The 18,040-nt window shown below is 31.9% G+C and overlaps 1 protein-coding gene across 1 annotated transcript; it reads left to right on the top strand.

Moving 5' to 3' along the window:
- Positions 1 to 1,227: 1,227 nt before the first annotated feature.
- LOC133188342 (lipopolysaccharide-binding protein-like) lies at positions 1,228 to 17,709 on the top strand. Its single transcript, XM_061323722.1, has 16 exons — positions 1,228 to 1,294; positions 1,513 to 1,646; positions 2,298 to 2,397; positions 5,794 to 5,925; positions 6,013 to 6,086; positions 6,221 to 6,384; positions 9,040 to 9,103; positions 13,575 to 13,666; positions 14,247 to 14,423; positions 14,502 to 14,564; positions 14,672 to 14,839; positions 15,657 to 15,724; positions 16,167 to 16,209; positions 16,304 to 16,367; positions 16,659 to 16,735; positions 16,843 to 17,709. Exons 2-16 carry the CDS (start codon positions 1,535 to 1,537, stop codon positions 16,882 to 16,884), a joined length of 1,440 nt encoding a protein of 479 aa, XP_061179706.1. The 5' UTR covers positions 1,228 to 1,294; positions 1,513 to 1,534; the 3' UTR covers positions 16,885 to 17,709.
- Positions 17,710 to 18,040: the final 331 nt, after the last annotated feature.

Here is an 18,040-nt window from a genome sequence, read left to right as displayed (position 1 = left end):
TGAAATCCAGGATATATGTTGTCAATGTAAACAACTTCCAGTCAGTTTTGTCCAATTATTTTTTTTATCTCTCACACTAAAGAGCTCACAATTATCAAAGGGAGATAATTCAATTTTTAAATGAATTTCTGCTATTTTAATCATAGATTTCTCATATTTATAGACTGAATACCAACAATGTTTTTAAATGACTTTTAAAATCGGAAGTCATACTTTTTATTTCTATGAGTAACATGAATTGAAGTAGCCGCATTTCATTGAATAACATTCCCAAAAATTGCATTTGATCAGAAAAAATCAACTTTAGACACCGTTTCCATGGTAACTACTCAACATTCATATGATCTAACAATATTTTTTGGAGTAGTTTATGAGGTGGTAAATTCTAGCCAAATTTGAAAAAAATCTGTGACTATGCGTGCCACAAAAGTTTAAGTGGTTACAGAGAATGGCTATTACATCAGAATAATTTATAAATTTATTAGCTTTTTGTCCAAAAAAAAAAAAAAAAAAAAGGATAAAACCCACTGAAAATGTCAGCTTGATACTGCCTTCCCATTTTACCAACTTGGAAAGCAAAAATCTTTGAGAAAGTCTAAAATATTTAACATTTTAGGGCAATTTTACCACGTATACAAATAAACCTATAACTAACATAACTTGAAAATTTGGGTTCGATTGATAAAGTATTAAGGCAGAAAATTGAAAAATCTCGAATAACCTCGGCCCGGGTTTGCGTACCTAATTTTACCAACACTCGCAGCGAACACCCTGCCACCTAGCGTTATAAAGCCGCATTAAATTCACACTACTTGTATTCGTCTTCGTTGAATGCGCTTCATGGTTTGCTTGACTGAATTTACATTTGTGATAGAGATGATCATAATTATTTATTAAAGAAACTGTATCAATTTTAAAGAAAGAAGAACGAATTTACAAGAATAAAGCAACATAGAAGTAACGACAAAATGAAGAATGAAAAAAGTTCAAAGTGAAATGTAATAAAGACGAATATGAACAATAAAGTGACATATAGTTACAATAATAACAAAGAATAAAGAAGTAGACAGAATAAGAATAAAAGCAAGATAAATAGACTTTTGGCGGTAATTCCCTTCCATATATACAAACATTTTGTTTTAAAATGATGTGCTTATGGGAACATTGTTAAAATCACATGAATGACTATCCCGGAAGAAATAAATGAGGAAGTATAATCAGATTTTGTATATGAAGTAGTGCGTATTATTGATTCACTTAAATCTGAAAACATCGTATTGTTCTGGATTGTTGGGTTAGTATAAAAAGTATTTCATTCATATCATTTTTTTTCGATAATGGATTATGTATGAATTACTCAGTCATTTAATTGATAAGTGTTTTGATAGTTCTTATTTGTAAACTAATTTAATGAAAAATGCTTTAAAAGTTTTCTATATCGTCACATTCTAAGATAAGAACATGCCACTATCTTTGCAATTGTATAAAGCATTTTAATTCATTTGCCTTTAGTATTGGAGAGAGTTTAATAGTAATGGCTTCATTGGAGATTTTTATTCTGGTCATGGTCATGTTCATGACGAATGGAACGTATGGTAAATCTCCTGGTTTGAAATCAAGAATAACATCAAAAGGACTCAACTATGGTAATTAATGTCCTTATTTTTTTTAAGTTTGAGAAAATAAACTTATGATAACAAAGTATAAGTACATTTACTGTGTAATGTCTTTGTTATTGCCCTTAAATATAAAGTACATGTAAACGTGTAATCCATGCACTCAATTTCAGTTAAAGAACTACATGACACTGTATGCATATACATGTATATTGGATGTACTTAATTATTACATGTACATGTTATTGGATGTACTTAATTAATTTATGTTTAAGGGCAATTCACAAAAAATAACACAGTGAATGTACTTATACTTTGTTCTCATAATTGGAGAAAAAATTAATTCGAAATTTGAGATAATGTACTTAACCTTTAAAAAAGCGGCAGTATACTTTAAAATAATTAAAAAGGCAATTTACTAAAGATTTAAAGCGATTACTTTGATTGGATATCATAATGATAGAAAATATCAGATCAAGATTTAAAATTTTCTTCCTTTAACCTTAAAAATTATACTTGGGAAAACAAGTTCTTTTTTTTTTCTTAATTGAAATAAAAGGAAAAAACGGAGTAAAAAATCGTTAACACTTTTACATTATATAATCTATGATAACAATGAGCTTTGAATAAATTGAGGAGTTTGAATTATTCATAATGTTTCTATAAATTTTCATTCTGCAGCGGTTAACGTTGCTTTAGATGCGCTGTCCAAAGATTTAACGAGAAAGCAGATTCCAGACCAGCATGGAAAATCTGGGCATGTCTCCTATGATGTGACCAAGTCAGTCAACATTTTAATCATTATGTTATATGATCACTCTATTTTAATCTTAACATTTGTGACAAGGAAAAAAAATTATTCTTCCTCATTATTGTATTTACTTCCTTTTCTTCCGGTTTTGATTTAACTTCATCGTGTGTTTGTGTGTGTCTTTTTAAAATACATTATATTTAGAGAGTAAATTATCGATATTACAAAAAGTTGTTGGTTAAAGTATTTCAAAAAGCTCTTAAAGATTATTTCAGACAAATTAAATTTGTCAATGATTTGATTATTCTTGTCGTGGGAAATTGACCCGACAAACCGGTGTTATTTACAAACATTATTCATTAGATTACAAACATTTTTCATGAGATTCAAAATAAATATAATGTACAATTGACAGACATCAGGTTGGTTAGATAAGACACTGGTCTTTTATTACAACAATCCTATCACGTCTGTCCATTTTTCACAGCTAAAGGTTTAGTCAACTTGGATAAACGGGGTAGCTGTGAATACAAAATTTACGAGGGATGGTAATCGAATATTTTTTTTAGCCGATTGGTGACGTGCATGACGGTCGTAATTTTTTTTCGGCCGAATAACTGGATTTTTATTATTTATCTTTAAAGAGGAATTTGTAAAATAATAATTATAAAAAGAAAAAGCTAAACTACGATAATTGGAATCGTTACATTTAAACAAAGTAAAAAAGGAAATTAACTCGAATGTTGACATGTATTTCGCAATTTATTGCAATCAGAGTCAAACTTTTTTTTTCACCGACATATTAATTCCAATATACTCTCACAGGGGTATTGCGTGTAAAACGTTGCATTATTATACCTTTTTGTTATTCTTATTCAAAGAATTTATTATTCTTATTCTAAAACATATCATTCCTATTTGATAAAATGTGATTCCTCTTCGATAAGTTGTTATTTCTAATCGATAAAATGCGTTTCCTATTCGATAGTTTGTCATTTTTATTCGACAAATTGTTATTCAAATTGGAAGTAATATTATTCCTATTCCAAAATATATCATTCATATTCGAAAACATGTGATTCCTATCCGATAATTTTGTCATTCGTTTTCGATAATTTTGTCAATCTTATTAAGTAACTAGTTATAATTGTAACGGGGACCGTTACAGATGTTCCCCAAACGCTCCCCAACTCCCTTTTGGTGTCTTACTTCCTGTAAGCTTCATCAAATAAGGTAATGAAGTATATTGGTCGTTTTTTGCATTTCACGCGCGCGCACATGCATGCATATGCAGGATGACCATGTCATCCCATTATACTATTAATGCATCTTTATATTCTCAGTATCAAAACATTTCATCAAAAAATATATATGTTCCGGCTATATCAAGTATATTGGTCTTCTTAGCATTGCACGCACGCGCACCTGCATTCATGTTCATAATAACCATGCCATCTTGTCTACACTTATAATATGTCTGTTTATTCTTAGTATCAAAGCTTTTCATAAAAAATATAAAAGTTACGGCTATATTAATTATATTGGTCATTTAACACATTGCACGCGCGCGCATGTGCATGATGTCCACATCATCTTGTCTACACTTTTAATATATCTGTATATCCTTAATATCAAAGCTTTTCATAAAAAAAATATAAAAATTACGGTTATACTAAGTATATTGGTCATTTAACACATTACATGCGCGCGCACGTGCATGCATATGCATGCATGTACATGATGACAATGTCATCTTGTCTACACTTCTAATATACATGTATATACATGTACATGTAAATATTTTGAGTATCAAAGCATTTCATAAAAAAGTATAAAAATTACGACTATATCAAGTGAATTGGTCATTTTACGTTTTGCGCATACGTGTACGCACGTGCATGTTGACAATGTCATCTTGTTTACACTTTTAATATATCCGTATATTCTGAGTATCAAAGCATTTCATCAAAAAATACAAAAGTTACAGCTATATCAAGTATATTGGTCATTTTACTCATTGCACGCGCACGCACGTGCATGCACGTGCGCGCAAAATGACCTTCCTTCCGCACATCTACACAGCATACCTATTAACCCTAAAAAGGTTTTAACTCAGTTGGATGAGCAGTTTCCGAGAACACTCGCGGACAAAAAAGTACCGGAGAAGAAATAAGAATAAAGAAGAATAATAATCAGAAACAGAGTAAAAACAATATGTTCCCAAACTTCGTTTGGGGAACATAATTATGGGATTTATATATACGCAATAAACTCGTTTTTCCTATTTGAAAATATATTGATAATTATGGGATTTATATATACTTATGCAATAAACTCGTTATTCCTATTCGAAAATATATTCTTATTCAAAAACATACGATTCCAATTCGATAATCTTATTCGATAATTTCGAATAGGTATTGTATTTTTTCGAAAAGGAATGATATGTTTTTCAATAAGAATAACATGTTTTTCAATAAGAATAACATGTTTATTGAATATAAATCATTTAATTATCGAATAACAAAATTATCGAATAGAAATCACGTTTTCGAATAGGAATAACAACTTATCGAATAGGAATGATAAATTATCGAATACAATTTACATTTTTCGCATAAGAATATGAATCACATTTATCAAATAGGAATGAAATGTTTTAGAATAACAAATATTTTGAATAGAAATAATAAAAAAAAAAGTATAATGCAACGTTTTACACTCCATACGGGGGCTGGTATCATACTTTACTTGATTTTACGTCATCACGAATATACAAAAATGTTTCTACATGTACATTAATAATGCCGTAAAATCAAGCACTGTTACCAGCACTTGTGCTTATTTTGATGAAATCGTTATGATGGCAGAGATATCGATGTACCTGGAATCTCGAGATTTAAATTGAAAGTTGTGGGAATTTTGCGCAATCATGTTAATACTGAAAGAGGGGATCTGGGGAGGGGGTCCTGCTGAGCGCTTTTTCACAAAGTACACTGTATGAAATAAGTGCCCGTGGGTCTGAGGAAAAGAGTGAGGAAGTGTAAAGATTGTTTAGACTCCTTGTCTCTGGAAATTTTCAAGCTGTCAATGTTTTGTGAATATCTTAATTTTAAAAGATAGAAATATTATATTGTATATCAAAATATATATACTACGAAAACATACAAATTAACAGGTTATGAAAAATGTTACCAGTTACGATCTTTCCTATCGATTAGTCGGTTTATCGATACCATCCCTAAAAATCACAGTATGTCAAATTGTCTTTATGTAACTTTGTTTTATTGCCACCTGGCTGATTCAAAATTTACAAATGATACTAGTATTGTCAGATCTTTTTAATTTACAATGACAATATCATATATGAAGTAAATATCATGCATACACTGTAAATCATAAAGTCATTAATTGAATATATCGTAGGATGAGAATCACTAAGTTTACAAAGCCTACAAGTGTTATATCAATGATCCCAAACTCTGGAATTTCTTGGAAAACATCAGGAATTGGCATTGGTCTTCACGGCGACTTCCATTACAAATACAAGCAGGGAATGTAAGATCAAATTATATTTTAGAATTTTCTGTCAGCGACGGGGACTGATTTGCATTATCCATATCAAGTTCTTTTTTTCTTTGGTAGAATTAAAATTTCTGATCATGGAAGTTTCGACTTAAACGCTGGTGGAATCTCGCTCCAGATCAGGTTGATTATAGGTTAGCTTTTATTAGATTTTCTTACATTTCTCAAACAAAATAAAAGGTTAATTTCATTATTTGACATAAATGTAAGTATGAGCAACCGAACTTGTGAAATACCAACTTAATAACATACTTTTAATAATCAATAGGAATGGATTCATCTGGGCGACCTACCATTAGTTCCTCATCATGTAGCTGTTCTGTACAATCCACAAGCGTCAAGTTTCACGGCGGGAGAGCATGGATATATAATCTGTTTCGTGGAAAGGTTGCTAAGACTCTGAAAAATTCTATAGAAGGTGGAAATGGATTGGTAAACAATCATTATTTAAATACAGTTTATTGTTCTATTCAACTTTGCTTTATTGCCTGAACCTTTAAAATGTGGAAGTTTTAAAGTTTTCCGGTCAAAAGCCCAAAGTACAAATAATTTTCTGAAGAAAACGGGCTTACACCATGGACAGGGTGTTCCGTAACATGTGTTACATTTTTAAATCTAATTATTTTTATTACTTATTATATTTCTTAACACAAACCATATATCATTTTAAACATCAAATCCTGCATTTTTATTCCATATGAAAAAAAATCCAGGAAACAAGCATTCTGAGAGTATTGCATTAGCAATACTAGTTCCCTATCGGCAATTGTAATCTGGTTCCCGTTAAGAATTGAAAATGCCATAATTCCGTCAAAAATTAATGAAGCGGGACGAAATGCAAACTTGATCTATAACTAATCAAGGTAAAGCCACATACCAAAAATCAGCTCAATATCTGCAAGCGTTTAGGAAAAAAGTGCGGAAAACCAAGTGGGACAGACAGACGGACAGACGGACGGACAGACTCAGAGGAAACCTATAGTCCCCTCCGGTTTCACCGGTAGGGGACTAATAATGGTATTACAATGTTTAATTGTGACATCAACGCCATTGTCATAATTTGAATATTTTTCGAAATGGACAAAACTTGGAAACATTTTGTAAAGCTGTTTTTCTTTTCAATATAAATCACATGGGAAATCCTCCAAAAGAATGGGAGCTTTCTTGAATGTTAGTCAGAAAGCTTGTACATGTTAACATAGTTAAAGGACAGGGACTTGCAATAAATAATAAATAAAACGACACCCACCCACCCCATCCCCCCCCCCACCCCCAAAAAGAGGACTTCAAGAACGAAAGATTTTATTGACGAAGTGGAGACCATGGATTTTCGCAAACTCCTCAGAAAAGTGCCAGGAAGATGTCTTCAGAAATTGATGCTGCCATTGTCAGCATTTACAGAGTACATTGAATTTTGAAATATGAAATGAAGTTATCAATGTACAAATTCTCATAAATTGAACACCCTAAGGAAAGAGCTTGATCTCTGCATTCGCCAGATCTCAATCTTTATGCCTTTTCTTCAGAGATTCATAAGAACATTGTCTAAAATCCTAACCATGGATACTGAATGTGCTCAAAAAGAATATAAAACTTCAGATGAGGAATGTTAAGCAAAAATGTGTGACATCTTTATAAAAAAAAATCAAGACTTTGCCTTGCAATTGAAATAGGCCGAAATCATTTTGATTAAGTGAGTTTTAAGTGAAATTCAACGTAACAAAAATGACGCTTATTTTCATTTAAGTTTAAGTTCTCGGCCAGAGTTTGACATCTGAGTTGGTAATTGTACACAATAAATCTAATGGATACATTAATCAAATGATGAAAACATTTGTCTGTATCTTTTTCTTGTGTTTGACAAATTTTTGATTCAAAATGTAACGTATATTATATGAAACATTCTGTACATTTACTTAATTTTAAAAACCAAAAAGTAAATACACTTTCTTATAAAAGGAGACAGCCGATCAAGAAAGCTTTAAATTTTTATTTAAACATCTTGCGTAAGTTTCGTTACATACTGATATTGTATAATTAAGGATCGAATTCAAACAAAAATTGTGAAATATATATCAAATGATAGAAATGAAACCCGATACAAAATTGGTACAAAGTGATTTCTTTTCAAGAAAAGCATAAGTTCATTGTGTTTTTCCCCTAAAAGCCCATGATTACGTAACCATCGTAATGAAATGTAATCCGTTAGTTTAGGCTTTATTATATCCAACTCATGTCTCGAAATAATATGTTGACGGCGCGACTATTGGTTCAAGCGCATCTGTGTGTATTCACTTTTAACTAAGATCCACCTCTTCCACTTGAAGCGCTCGCTCCTTGATCGGGAGGTCGTGAGTTCGAATCTCGGCCGCGACTGACCTAAGTCGATAAAAAATAGGTAGCAACTGTTCCTTCGCCATGCGCTCGGCAGTGAAGTGAAAGTTGCGGGTCCTTCGGATGAGACCTTAAAAACCGAGGTCCCGTGTCACGACAGGCGTTGGCACGATAAAGATCCCTCACTGCTCAATGGCCGTAAGCGCCGAGTAAAGGTCAAAATATGAAGCCCTACACCTGTATATGGTGATGTCTCTATATGAGTGAAAAATTCTCGAATGGGACGTTAAACAACATACAATCAATCAATCAATCTTCCACTTGAAAGGTCTTTTCTTAAGTGACCTTACAAGTTAGCTGCATCCTGTAGCAAAGTCTGAAAAGTGCAAATTTTAAACAAAGAGGAGAAGGTGAAGATTGAAAATACAAACGATACAGTTTTGTTATTGGCCTTGATGTTGCTTTTAGTGCTCGCTATAAATATCATTTTGAAACTTCCACTTCTCTGCTTTAATGGTAAATCTATAACCTGGCATTAATTGTTTGGAATTCTTCCTCCCCAAATAACAACAGTTACATAATATATACATGTAGGTGGTCTATATAAATTTTTTTGCTTGAAAATTCTCAAATTGTTAAAGTCCACACTTTAATTTGATAGAATTAACAAAGAGGGCTTAATTCAATGGATTGTAGTGGCAAAAAAATGTTCCCTGCGCTTGACATAAAGATTATCATTTAGTTTATTTTCAGCTTTGCAAGCAGTTAACAAAATTGGTGAACGTCGATGGTGCAAACAAACTGGCAAAGCTCCCAGGTTAGTTATTCAAATCGCAGATCAGTTATTCTGTAGTAAAAATTATGAATATTTTACGATACATATACGAAGGAATCCTCAAAATTACAGAAAATAAAGCTGGAATAACGTATAATTTTACTGAAATCGGTATTCTTAATTATTATTGATTGTGTTTTTATCAGAATTTATCAATACCTGCAAAACTATCTTTACCTGCCGTTTAACGTTTTCAACGTATTGTACAAAGTTAAGAAGACAAAGGACTTTCTAAAAATTTAATCATTAATTGGATTGATTTTGTTTAGGAAGGGGGATAGTAAAAAATGATGTTCGTTCTGGTGCCCAGTCAAAGTAAACAGGGAAAGAGATCCCTAACAAAAAAATACTATAGTAAACTATAGTGAACTATAGTTTACTATAGTTAACTATAGTACCAAAGTAAAAACTTTGGAACTTTGATTTACTATAGTTAAAACTTTGGAACTTTGATTTACTATAGTGAAAACTTTGGAACTTTGATTTACTATAGTAAAAACTTTGGAACTTTGATTTACTATAGTGAAAACTTTGGAACTTTGATTTACTATAGTAAAAACTTTGGAACTTTGATTTACTATAGTGAAAACTTTGGAACTTTGATTTACTATGGTAAAAACTTTGGAACTTTGATTTACTATAGTAAAAACTTTGGAACTTTGATTTACTATAGTAAAAACTTTGGAACTTTGATTTACTATAGTTAACTATAGTAAACTATAGTTAACTATAGTTTACTATAGTATTTTTTTGTTAGGGATATGCCCTTAGATGAACGATTTGTTATGAAAGATCACCAAGTTACAGTTAGAAAAATAGTTGAATATCTTAACAATCAAAAAATTATTAAATCCCCAAAGTATCATTTTCTTTAGACTTTAAACATATCAAATTTGATAAAGAGAAGGTATCCATACTTTATCCACAATGGATAAACGACGCACCCAAGACAAAGGAGTCGGGTTGTGATGGTCACCATGCTCATTCTGGGAAAAGATATCGTTGTCCATCCATCTTATTGCCTAGATATGGTCTTTTGTCACAAATGGACTATTCTTACTTTAAAAAATAATAAACATTGAAACCTAATTCTATTTCTTTTATGGAAGAAATTCAATTAGTTAACGAACTTTTTGATCACCCTCGTAATATAATAATAGCAAAATACAGAAATATTGATAACTAGATTTTGTTACAATCTAAAATGTTCTTTCTTTCTTTGAGTCACTGAATCAGTATAAGTTCATATTTAATGCAAAGAAGAGAAATAATTGTATGCATGTATATTTTTTCTGTTACAAATTAAGATGTGTTTCATAACCACTGTACAACTGCCGACATATGGCTGAGATATTGCCGACTCGGCGTTTAGCAATAATTAATCAATCAATCAATCATAACTAAAATTTCCAGTGACCTTGATATTTGAGAAATAATCACACCCTAACAAAAATATAGTTGACTGTAGTTTGATATAGTGACATATAACTATAATTTACTATAGTGTCAAAGTTTTACTATTATACAATTTTTACAATAATCGTGAATCGAAGTAATTATACCCCCGCTCCGAAGTAGAGGGGGTATACTGTTTTACCCTTGTGTGTCTGTCCGTGTGTCTGTCCGTAACAAATTTTCGTCGCAGTTTTCTCAGCAACTACTCCTCACAGATGCCTGAAATTTTAGCACAATCTTTGTTTTGGTATGCCATATGGTCGGATTCATTTTTGTTCAAATCTGATGTCATCTTCCTGTTAATCCGTGCGTCTGTCCGTACCATACATAACAAATTTTGGTCGCAGTTTTCTCAGCAACTACTCAGCGCAGATGCTTGAAATTTTAGCACAATCTTTGTTTTGGCATGCCATATGGTCGGATTCATTTTTGTTCAAATCTGATGTCATCTTCCTGTTAATCCGTACCATACATAACAAATTTTGGTCGCAGTTTTCTCAGCAACTACTCAGCGCAGATGCTTGAAATTTTAGCACAATCTTTATTTAGGCATGCCATATGGTCGGATTTATTTTTGTTCGAATCCGATGTCATCTTCCTGTTTTTCCGTGCGTCTGTCCGTAACAATTTTAGCTTAATCTTTGTTTAGGCATGTCAAATGGTGGGATTTATTTTTATATGAATAAGATATCGACTTCCTGTTTATCTGTGCGTCTGTCCATAACAAATTTTTCGTTGCAGTTTTCTCAGCGACTACTCATCACAGATGCTTGAAATTTTAGCACACTCTTTGTTTGGGCATACCATATGGTGGGATTCATTTTTGTTTAAATCTGACGTCAACTTCCTGTTTATTCGTGCATCTGTAAGTACCAAATTCCCGTCACAGTTTTCTCAGCAACTACTCAGCGCAGATGCTTGAAATTTTAGCACAATCTTTGTTTAGGCATGCCATATGGTCGGATTTATTTTTGTTCGAATCCGATGTCATCTTCCTGTTTATCCGTGCGTCTGTCCGTACCAATTTTAGCTTAATCTTTGTTTAGGCATGTCAAATGGTGGGATTTATTTCTATATGAATTAGATATCAACTTCCTGTTTATCCGTGCGTCTGTCCATAACAAATTTTTCGTCGCAGTTTTCTCAGCGACTACTCATCACAGATGCTTGAAATTTTAGCACACTCTTTGTTTGGGCATGCCACATGATGGGATTCATTTTTGTTTAAATCTGACGTCAACTTCCTGTTTATTCATGCATCTGTCCGTACCAAATTCCTGTCACAGTTTTCTCAGCAACTACTCAGCGAAGATGCTTGAAATTTTAGCACAATCTTTGTTTAGGCATGCCAGATGGTGGGATTCATTTTTGTACGAATTCGATGTCAACATGAGAGGGTAACCATATATTCACATCAGAGCGGGGGTATTACTAGTGAGCATCCGCTCACAGACTTCTTGTTTACTATGAATTTCAGATTGTTATATTTTAAGTTCTACAATTCATAATGCACATTTTCTCTATTTTATGGAAATTTTACATGTATACGGGTATTCACACTTTTTCTCAATTTTACATTTAGCTTTATTAAATTTAAGAGATTTTGATTTTCGAAAAATCAAGAAAAATCCATCGTGAACTTTTACAGTAAATCAAGTTCTATTATAGTCAACTATAGTAAAATATAGTAGATTCTTGTAGGGTATGTCAAAGTCATGAATTATTTCAAAATCAGGATTAAATCATTTAAAAAACATCCAGGTTTTAATCCATTCAAAGCTTGGCAGCCAAAGAACGATGCCAAAACCAAGAATTGCAACAAAATTTGAATAAAAAAAATCAAAAAGGAAATCGCCATTAACGATAAACAAAGTATGAATTAATTTTCTGTTTAAGGAAATTAATTTAAGGATGCAAAGGCTAAAGTCCCGAAACTTTCTTCTTATTCCTTCTTCAATCTTCCTCATAGATCACGAAAATCATATCACAGGAACATTTGCACATTAAAATGATGGAGTACGGTCATGATATTTTTAAAAATAGTTATATAAATTTTATGTATATTCTTATGTTAGTCTGATCCCCTTTTTGCCCAACCCTACCCTGAGCGCTATGTTTGCGTGCATATAAATAAAAATAATCATGATCCTGCTGTTCTTAAGAAGATTTTAAAAGATTTTTCCCAATATATTTCCTTGTAAATCTCTCATCCCTACTGTGACCCAACCCTACCCCGAGGGCTATGTTTTGAACATTTGAATGTCAATCTCAAAATTTGCTTACATATAAATACAATTAATCAAGACCTTGCTGTTATTAAGATTTTAAAAGCTTTTTCCCAGAATATTCCCATGCAAAACTTTGATCTAATTTAGCCCCACCTATTCAGGCGAAGGGGGGGGGGTGCTGTGATTTGAACATTTTAGAATTGTTTCTTTGTCAAAAAGCTTTCACAAAAATTAAAGTTTTATCCTTTATAGCTCAGTGGTTCTGGAGGAGAATATTCGTACATATACTTGCGATATTTTTCATCATATTTACATGTACATATAAAACTTAGTTCCCCTATTGCGACCAACCCTATGCCAGGGGTAATGATTTGAACAATGTATTATCAACACTGTCAGAAAGTAATCACAAAAGTTTTTATCTTTTCTGGCCAATTGTTCTTGAGAAGATTTTAATGACCCCAACGTGTTTCCCTTTCCTCATCCCCTTTAGAAGGGAGAATCACCCTTCATTTGAACGATTAAGAATTCCCTTCACCCAAGGATGCTAAGTGCCAATATTCAGTTTGGGTAAAAATCGGGTCTAGTGATTAAAAATGTGGAATTTTACAGACGAACAGACAGACGGCCGCCGGACAATGGGTGATTAGAAAAGCTCACTTAAATTACAGCTCAGATGAGCTAACAAAAATCACTTGTAGTAAATTAGCACATTTTATTGATATATATTTCATGTGTATTTTTTTCACCATCTATCAATCCTACTTTAGTGGAAGTGAAATTAGCTAAGAAGTTTCTCTTAGACTACAGTTTCCTTTCTAAACCGTCATTTCAAACCAACTTCATGGAAACATTTCACAAGGTATGATATTTTGGTCCACTCTACAGTTACATAATTATGTAAATACTTTTACAACATTTATATGATTTAAAGCAGAACTAGTTACACACCTAAACCAGACTTTTTACTCGTAATTTCGTTTTCTTTTCCCCATGTGTGATCTTCGTGTTAATCAACAAAATTGGAAGTAATTATGAACATCCTGTCACGTTCTGCAGTCTTACCCAGTATAAAAAGTCCAGATGTTCTCAATATCATATTTATGTAATAATATATATATATATATATATATATATATATATATATATATATATATATATATATATATATATATATATATATATATATATATATCAGGAATTTTATGATATACCTACGACGGCTGATGGCAATTGTTTACTTTACTTGGTTTGAAAACGTGTTACGAAGTATTAGTTAAAATGAAGCACATATGCGAATTAAGATTAAAAATAAAGGAATACGTTTTATTTCTCTAGAATTATTCCACATGTTAAGAGGATTTTGAATACATGCAGGGCTTTCGAAAACTTCAAAATCTTCCATTTAACAAAATGAATAAAAATAATATTTTTCTTTCTAGGGAGAAGTAGATTGGCTTCAAGGACCAAAGAACACTCCTATTATTGCGCCCCAACTGCCGACGGGCACTGATACCTCCAGAATGCTTTACATCTGGTTGTCCGATTATCTGTTCAATACTATGTCTTACAGCGCTTTCTCTCACGACATGCTAAAATACAATGTCACCGATAAAAACGTAGGATATACTTAAAAAACTTTGAGATTAATCATTTAAGAATGTACGTTTGGAATTTATTGTAATTATGTCTTGCAGATTCCAGGAGATGTTTTAAATACTACGTGTAAATTGACGTGTATTGGTAACCTAATTCCACAGGTACATGTACATGACTGTATACTCCAATACATTTTCGATATATGTCTTCCAAATAGGCATCCGTTAAAAAAGTTCTTTCATATCTAATTTATAAATTTTATGAACAGATTGGAAAAATGTTCCCTAATTCAAAAGTAATGTTAAATCTTCGAAGTACTGCCATGCCAAATATGACCGTTTCCAATGGAACAACAAAAGTTGAGGCAGTTGGTGATATTAAATTATATGCCATGACACCAAATAATAAAGATGTGTACTTTCTGACATTGTCTGCCGTAAGTTGTACCCTTTCTATACTTATATTTGCATATGACGTTTATCTGGTTACTCCATGCAGTTCTATATCTCATGATTTGTGTTATAAGCAGGGATGGGGTAATTGAAATGAGTAATTGTAATTTACTGTTTCAAAGTAATTGAAAGTGTAATTGAATTTGCTTTCAATTACAAGTAATTGAATTGAACGTATTTAAATACATTCCAAAAATGTTAAAAATTTTGTTTTTTTCAATTACATTTCAAATACTTTATTTTTCAAGTTACATATTAAAAAAAGATGTTTTATCATGATGCATATCAGTACTGTTTGGCATGAGTTTGTGTTTATTCAATAATTAAATGCATAATAATGTTTATACAGCATTAACACACTGCCCAGGCAATAGGAAAGGTAAAATTCAATAATATTGCTGCTTCAAAATATTCATGTACTTCTTCAATTTTTTGGAAATAAAACTAAAGTAATTGATATGTATTTAATTACATTCTTCAAAGTACATGTACTTGAGAGTATAATTAATTACATCTGTTAAAATCAATGTCACTGTAATTGCAAGTAAGTGATAAAATTATAAATGTATTTGAAAGTACTTGATTACATTTCAAAGTAATTGACCCCAACCCTGGTTATAAGCTTGATTCGTATTGTCCCATGGCCATGTACTTATTAGTTTATTTAATTGCATTCTTATTGTGCACGAGTTTGAAGAGCATTAATTTTGATTGATTCGCTAAGTTGAGATAAGAGTCTCTTGACTTTCTCCTTTAATTTGAAATTGATGGTGAATAATTAAGTGTTATTCTGTTTTGCAGAACATGTCAACAACAATATCTATCGCAGTTAAGAACGAAAAGGTGTACGCTAAAGTGCTCAAACTTCCGTAAGTTGTTCTTCATAATCATCAATCTCCTATGCAGAGTTGTCGTTCGTTCCTCTCTCAATCGCCTTCGCAATGAGCTCGCGTGAAAATTTTTGACATAAAGTAAAAATACATGATATTCCAAAGATTATTTCAAACTAGTTCTATTTAGGAAATATCTACCTTTAAAGCAGTGAATTAAAAGCAAACGCACTATTTCTCGTGCTTATAAATGTGATATATGCGAGCCAACGACAGATGTTTATGTATGAGGCGATGATAGAAAGTGTATAATCATAGAAAATTTACTTGCTGCAAATTCGGAATGATGCAAAAAATTTTAATCATTTTGAATATTAATTTGGCGAAATACATGTAGATGTAACTCATCAGGAATTAGTAAGCTGAAATGTTAACCTGAAGTTATTTTTGAAAAAATAATTTGACTTCATAATAATTTCAGAATCAAGATAAAGGTTAAGGAATCAAAAATTGGAACACTGAGTGTAAGTTAAGATATTATGTATTTAATGTCTATAGCTAACAACTGGAAGAGAAATTTCTTTTTGAATACAAACTTGTATAAAATTACTTCTCTAGGATGCCATGTTGAACTTCATTGTACAGAAAATAGTGACTGTATTTGTGGAACCGAAGCTCAATGGTAAAATTAAATTTCAGTTATTATGCCCCGTATCTAACCTTTTCCATATCTATTCAATGGTTGCTGCTAGGGCTTTCATATTTCACAGGTATATTCCTCGAAACAAGAGCTTACTTTGAGTACCAACATATTCGATTTGCATTTGAGAAAGTTCTAACTTTGCTATAGATGATTTTGATACGTGACTTCTCACTATTTAACTGCGAAGAAAATGATTTAATTTTTTTCTCAGAGATACTGATTTTTTTCTTTGCATCATTATGTATTTAAATTAAATCAAGAATATTTTAGAACTTGGAAAAAATGGCTTCCCATTACCAATTATTGCGTCTGTTCAATTTGTGAACACACAGCTAAAATTACAAAAGGTAAGCCTTTGTAAAATATATTCTTTCTGCACCCTTGTATAAAAATATATTCTTTCTACACTTTCAGTTTTACAATTCTTATTTTGCTCATTGTACTACTGTTTCAGGACTCTCTGCTGATTGCAACGGACTTGAAGTACTCCGGTTAAGTCAATGTGATTAACCCCCCCCCCCCTTTCCAAATCCTCGTCAACACGAAACAAGTTGATCACCAGTTTCATAATTGGATTTTAATTCTTTTGACCATTTAAAAATAATTATGTATTTTAACGTACACTTGCCAAGCTGTGGGAACTCGCAGGAAAAATTATTTGGCAGCCCCAAATAGTTTTACCACTTTGTAAATTATTCAACTCTAAACTCATTCAAAGAATTTTGATGTTCAGTTTGCTTTGTATATTTTTGTCCTCCGCTTTCACTAAAAGTGGGTCTGTCTTTCCGTCATTCTGTCTGTCTGTCATTCTTTCTGTAAAACACTTTCGTTTCTAGACGATATCTCAAGAAGCCTTTGAGCTTCTGTAATGAAATTAAATACATGTATCACAACTCCCTATGGCCTAAAAAAGTTTTTTGATGTTCAAAGGTCAAGTCACTTGACCTTGTGACATCAAATAAGCTGAGAAATAAAGCTATGTTGCCCAAAAGCAAGAGAAATAGGATGATCAGAGATTAACAAAATATTAATTTAGTACTCAATAACAAATCTTAAAGTTGATCTATTTATTTGCCTGTGCTTTCCCCCATTTGTCACTATTCTCATGCGGACTAAATAAAATAGTTCTAGAGCACTATTAGTTAACACATTACATTCCCCTCGCATTTGCCTCTCTTAGTCTTTGAAGATTATATATTGTACAAAGATATGGTATTTTGTCTCATCTTCATGTGTCTATTACATGTATTTAAAAGTCTACCTGATCATTTAAAACTTTGAAAGTATTTTTGTATTAAATATTATAAAATTTCTTGCATAACTGTGTTATTCAATTGACCTTTTAAGTTACATTATTTACAGTGATTAACTTTTATGGGTGAATAGCAAAGGGGAATAACTTACAGTAGAAATTAATAAATTGACCAAGGGGTAAAGGATATCAAAATCTGGTTAAAAAAAAACCTTGCTTATTACTGCTATATATACTCTAGTTGCCTCCTAGATGCCCGGGAGCAGAGAAGAAGGTTTTCAAGGAAATAATCCATTTTCACTATAGATTCAACATAGCCCCACCCTAATACCAAAGCCCATGACCTAGGGGCAAAGATATTCACAATTTTTGGAAGCGGCACTTTTGCTCATCATAACCA

Source organism: Saccostrea echinata, unplaced genomic scaffold (genome assembly GCF_033153115.1).
Source record: "Saccostrea echinata isolate AGI-Se365-2 ecotype Australia unplaced genomic scaffold, CSIRO_AGI_Sech_v1 ptg000016l, whole genome shotgun sequence".
NCBI lineage: Eukaryota > Metazoa > Mollusca > Bivalvia > Ostreida > Ostreidae > Saccostrea > Saccostrea echinata.
This window is presented reverse-complemented; position numbering and strand designations above follow the sequence as displayed.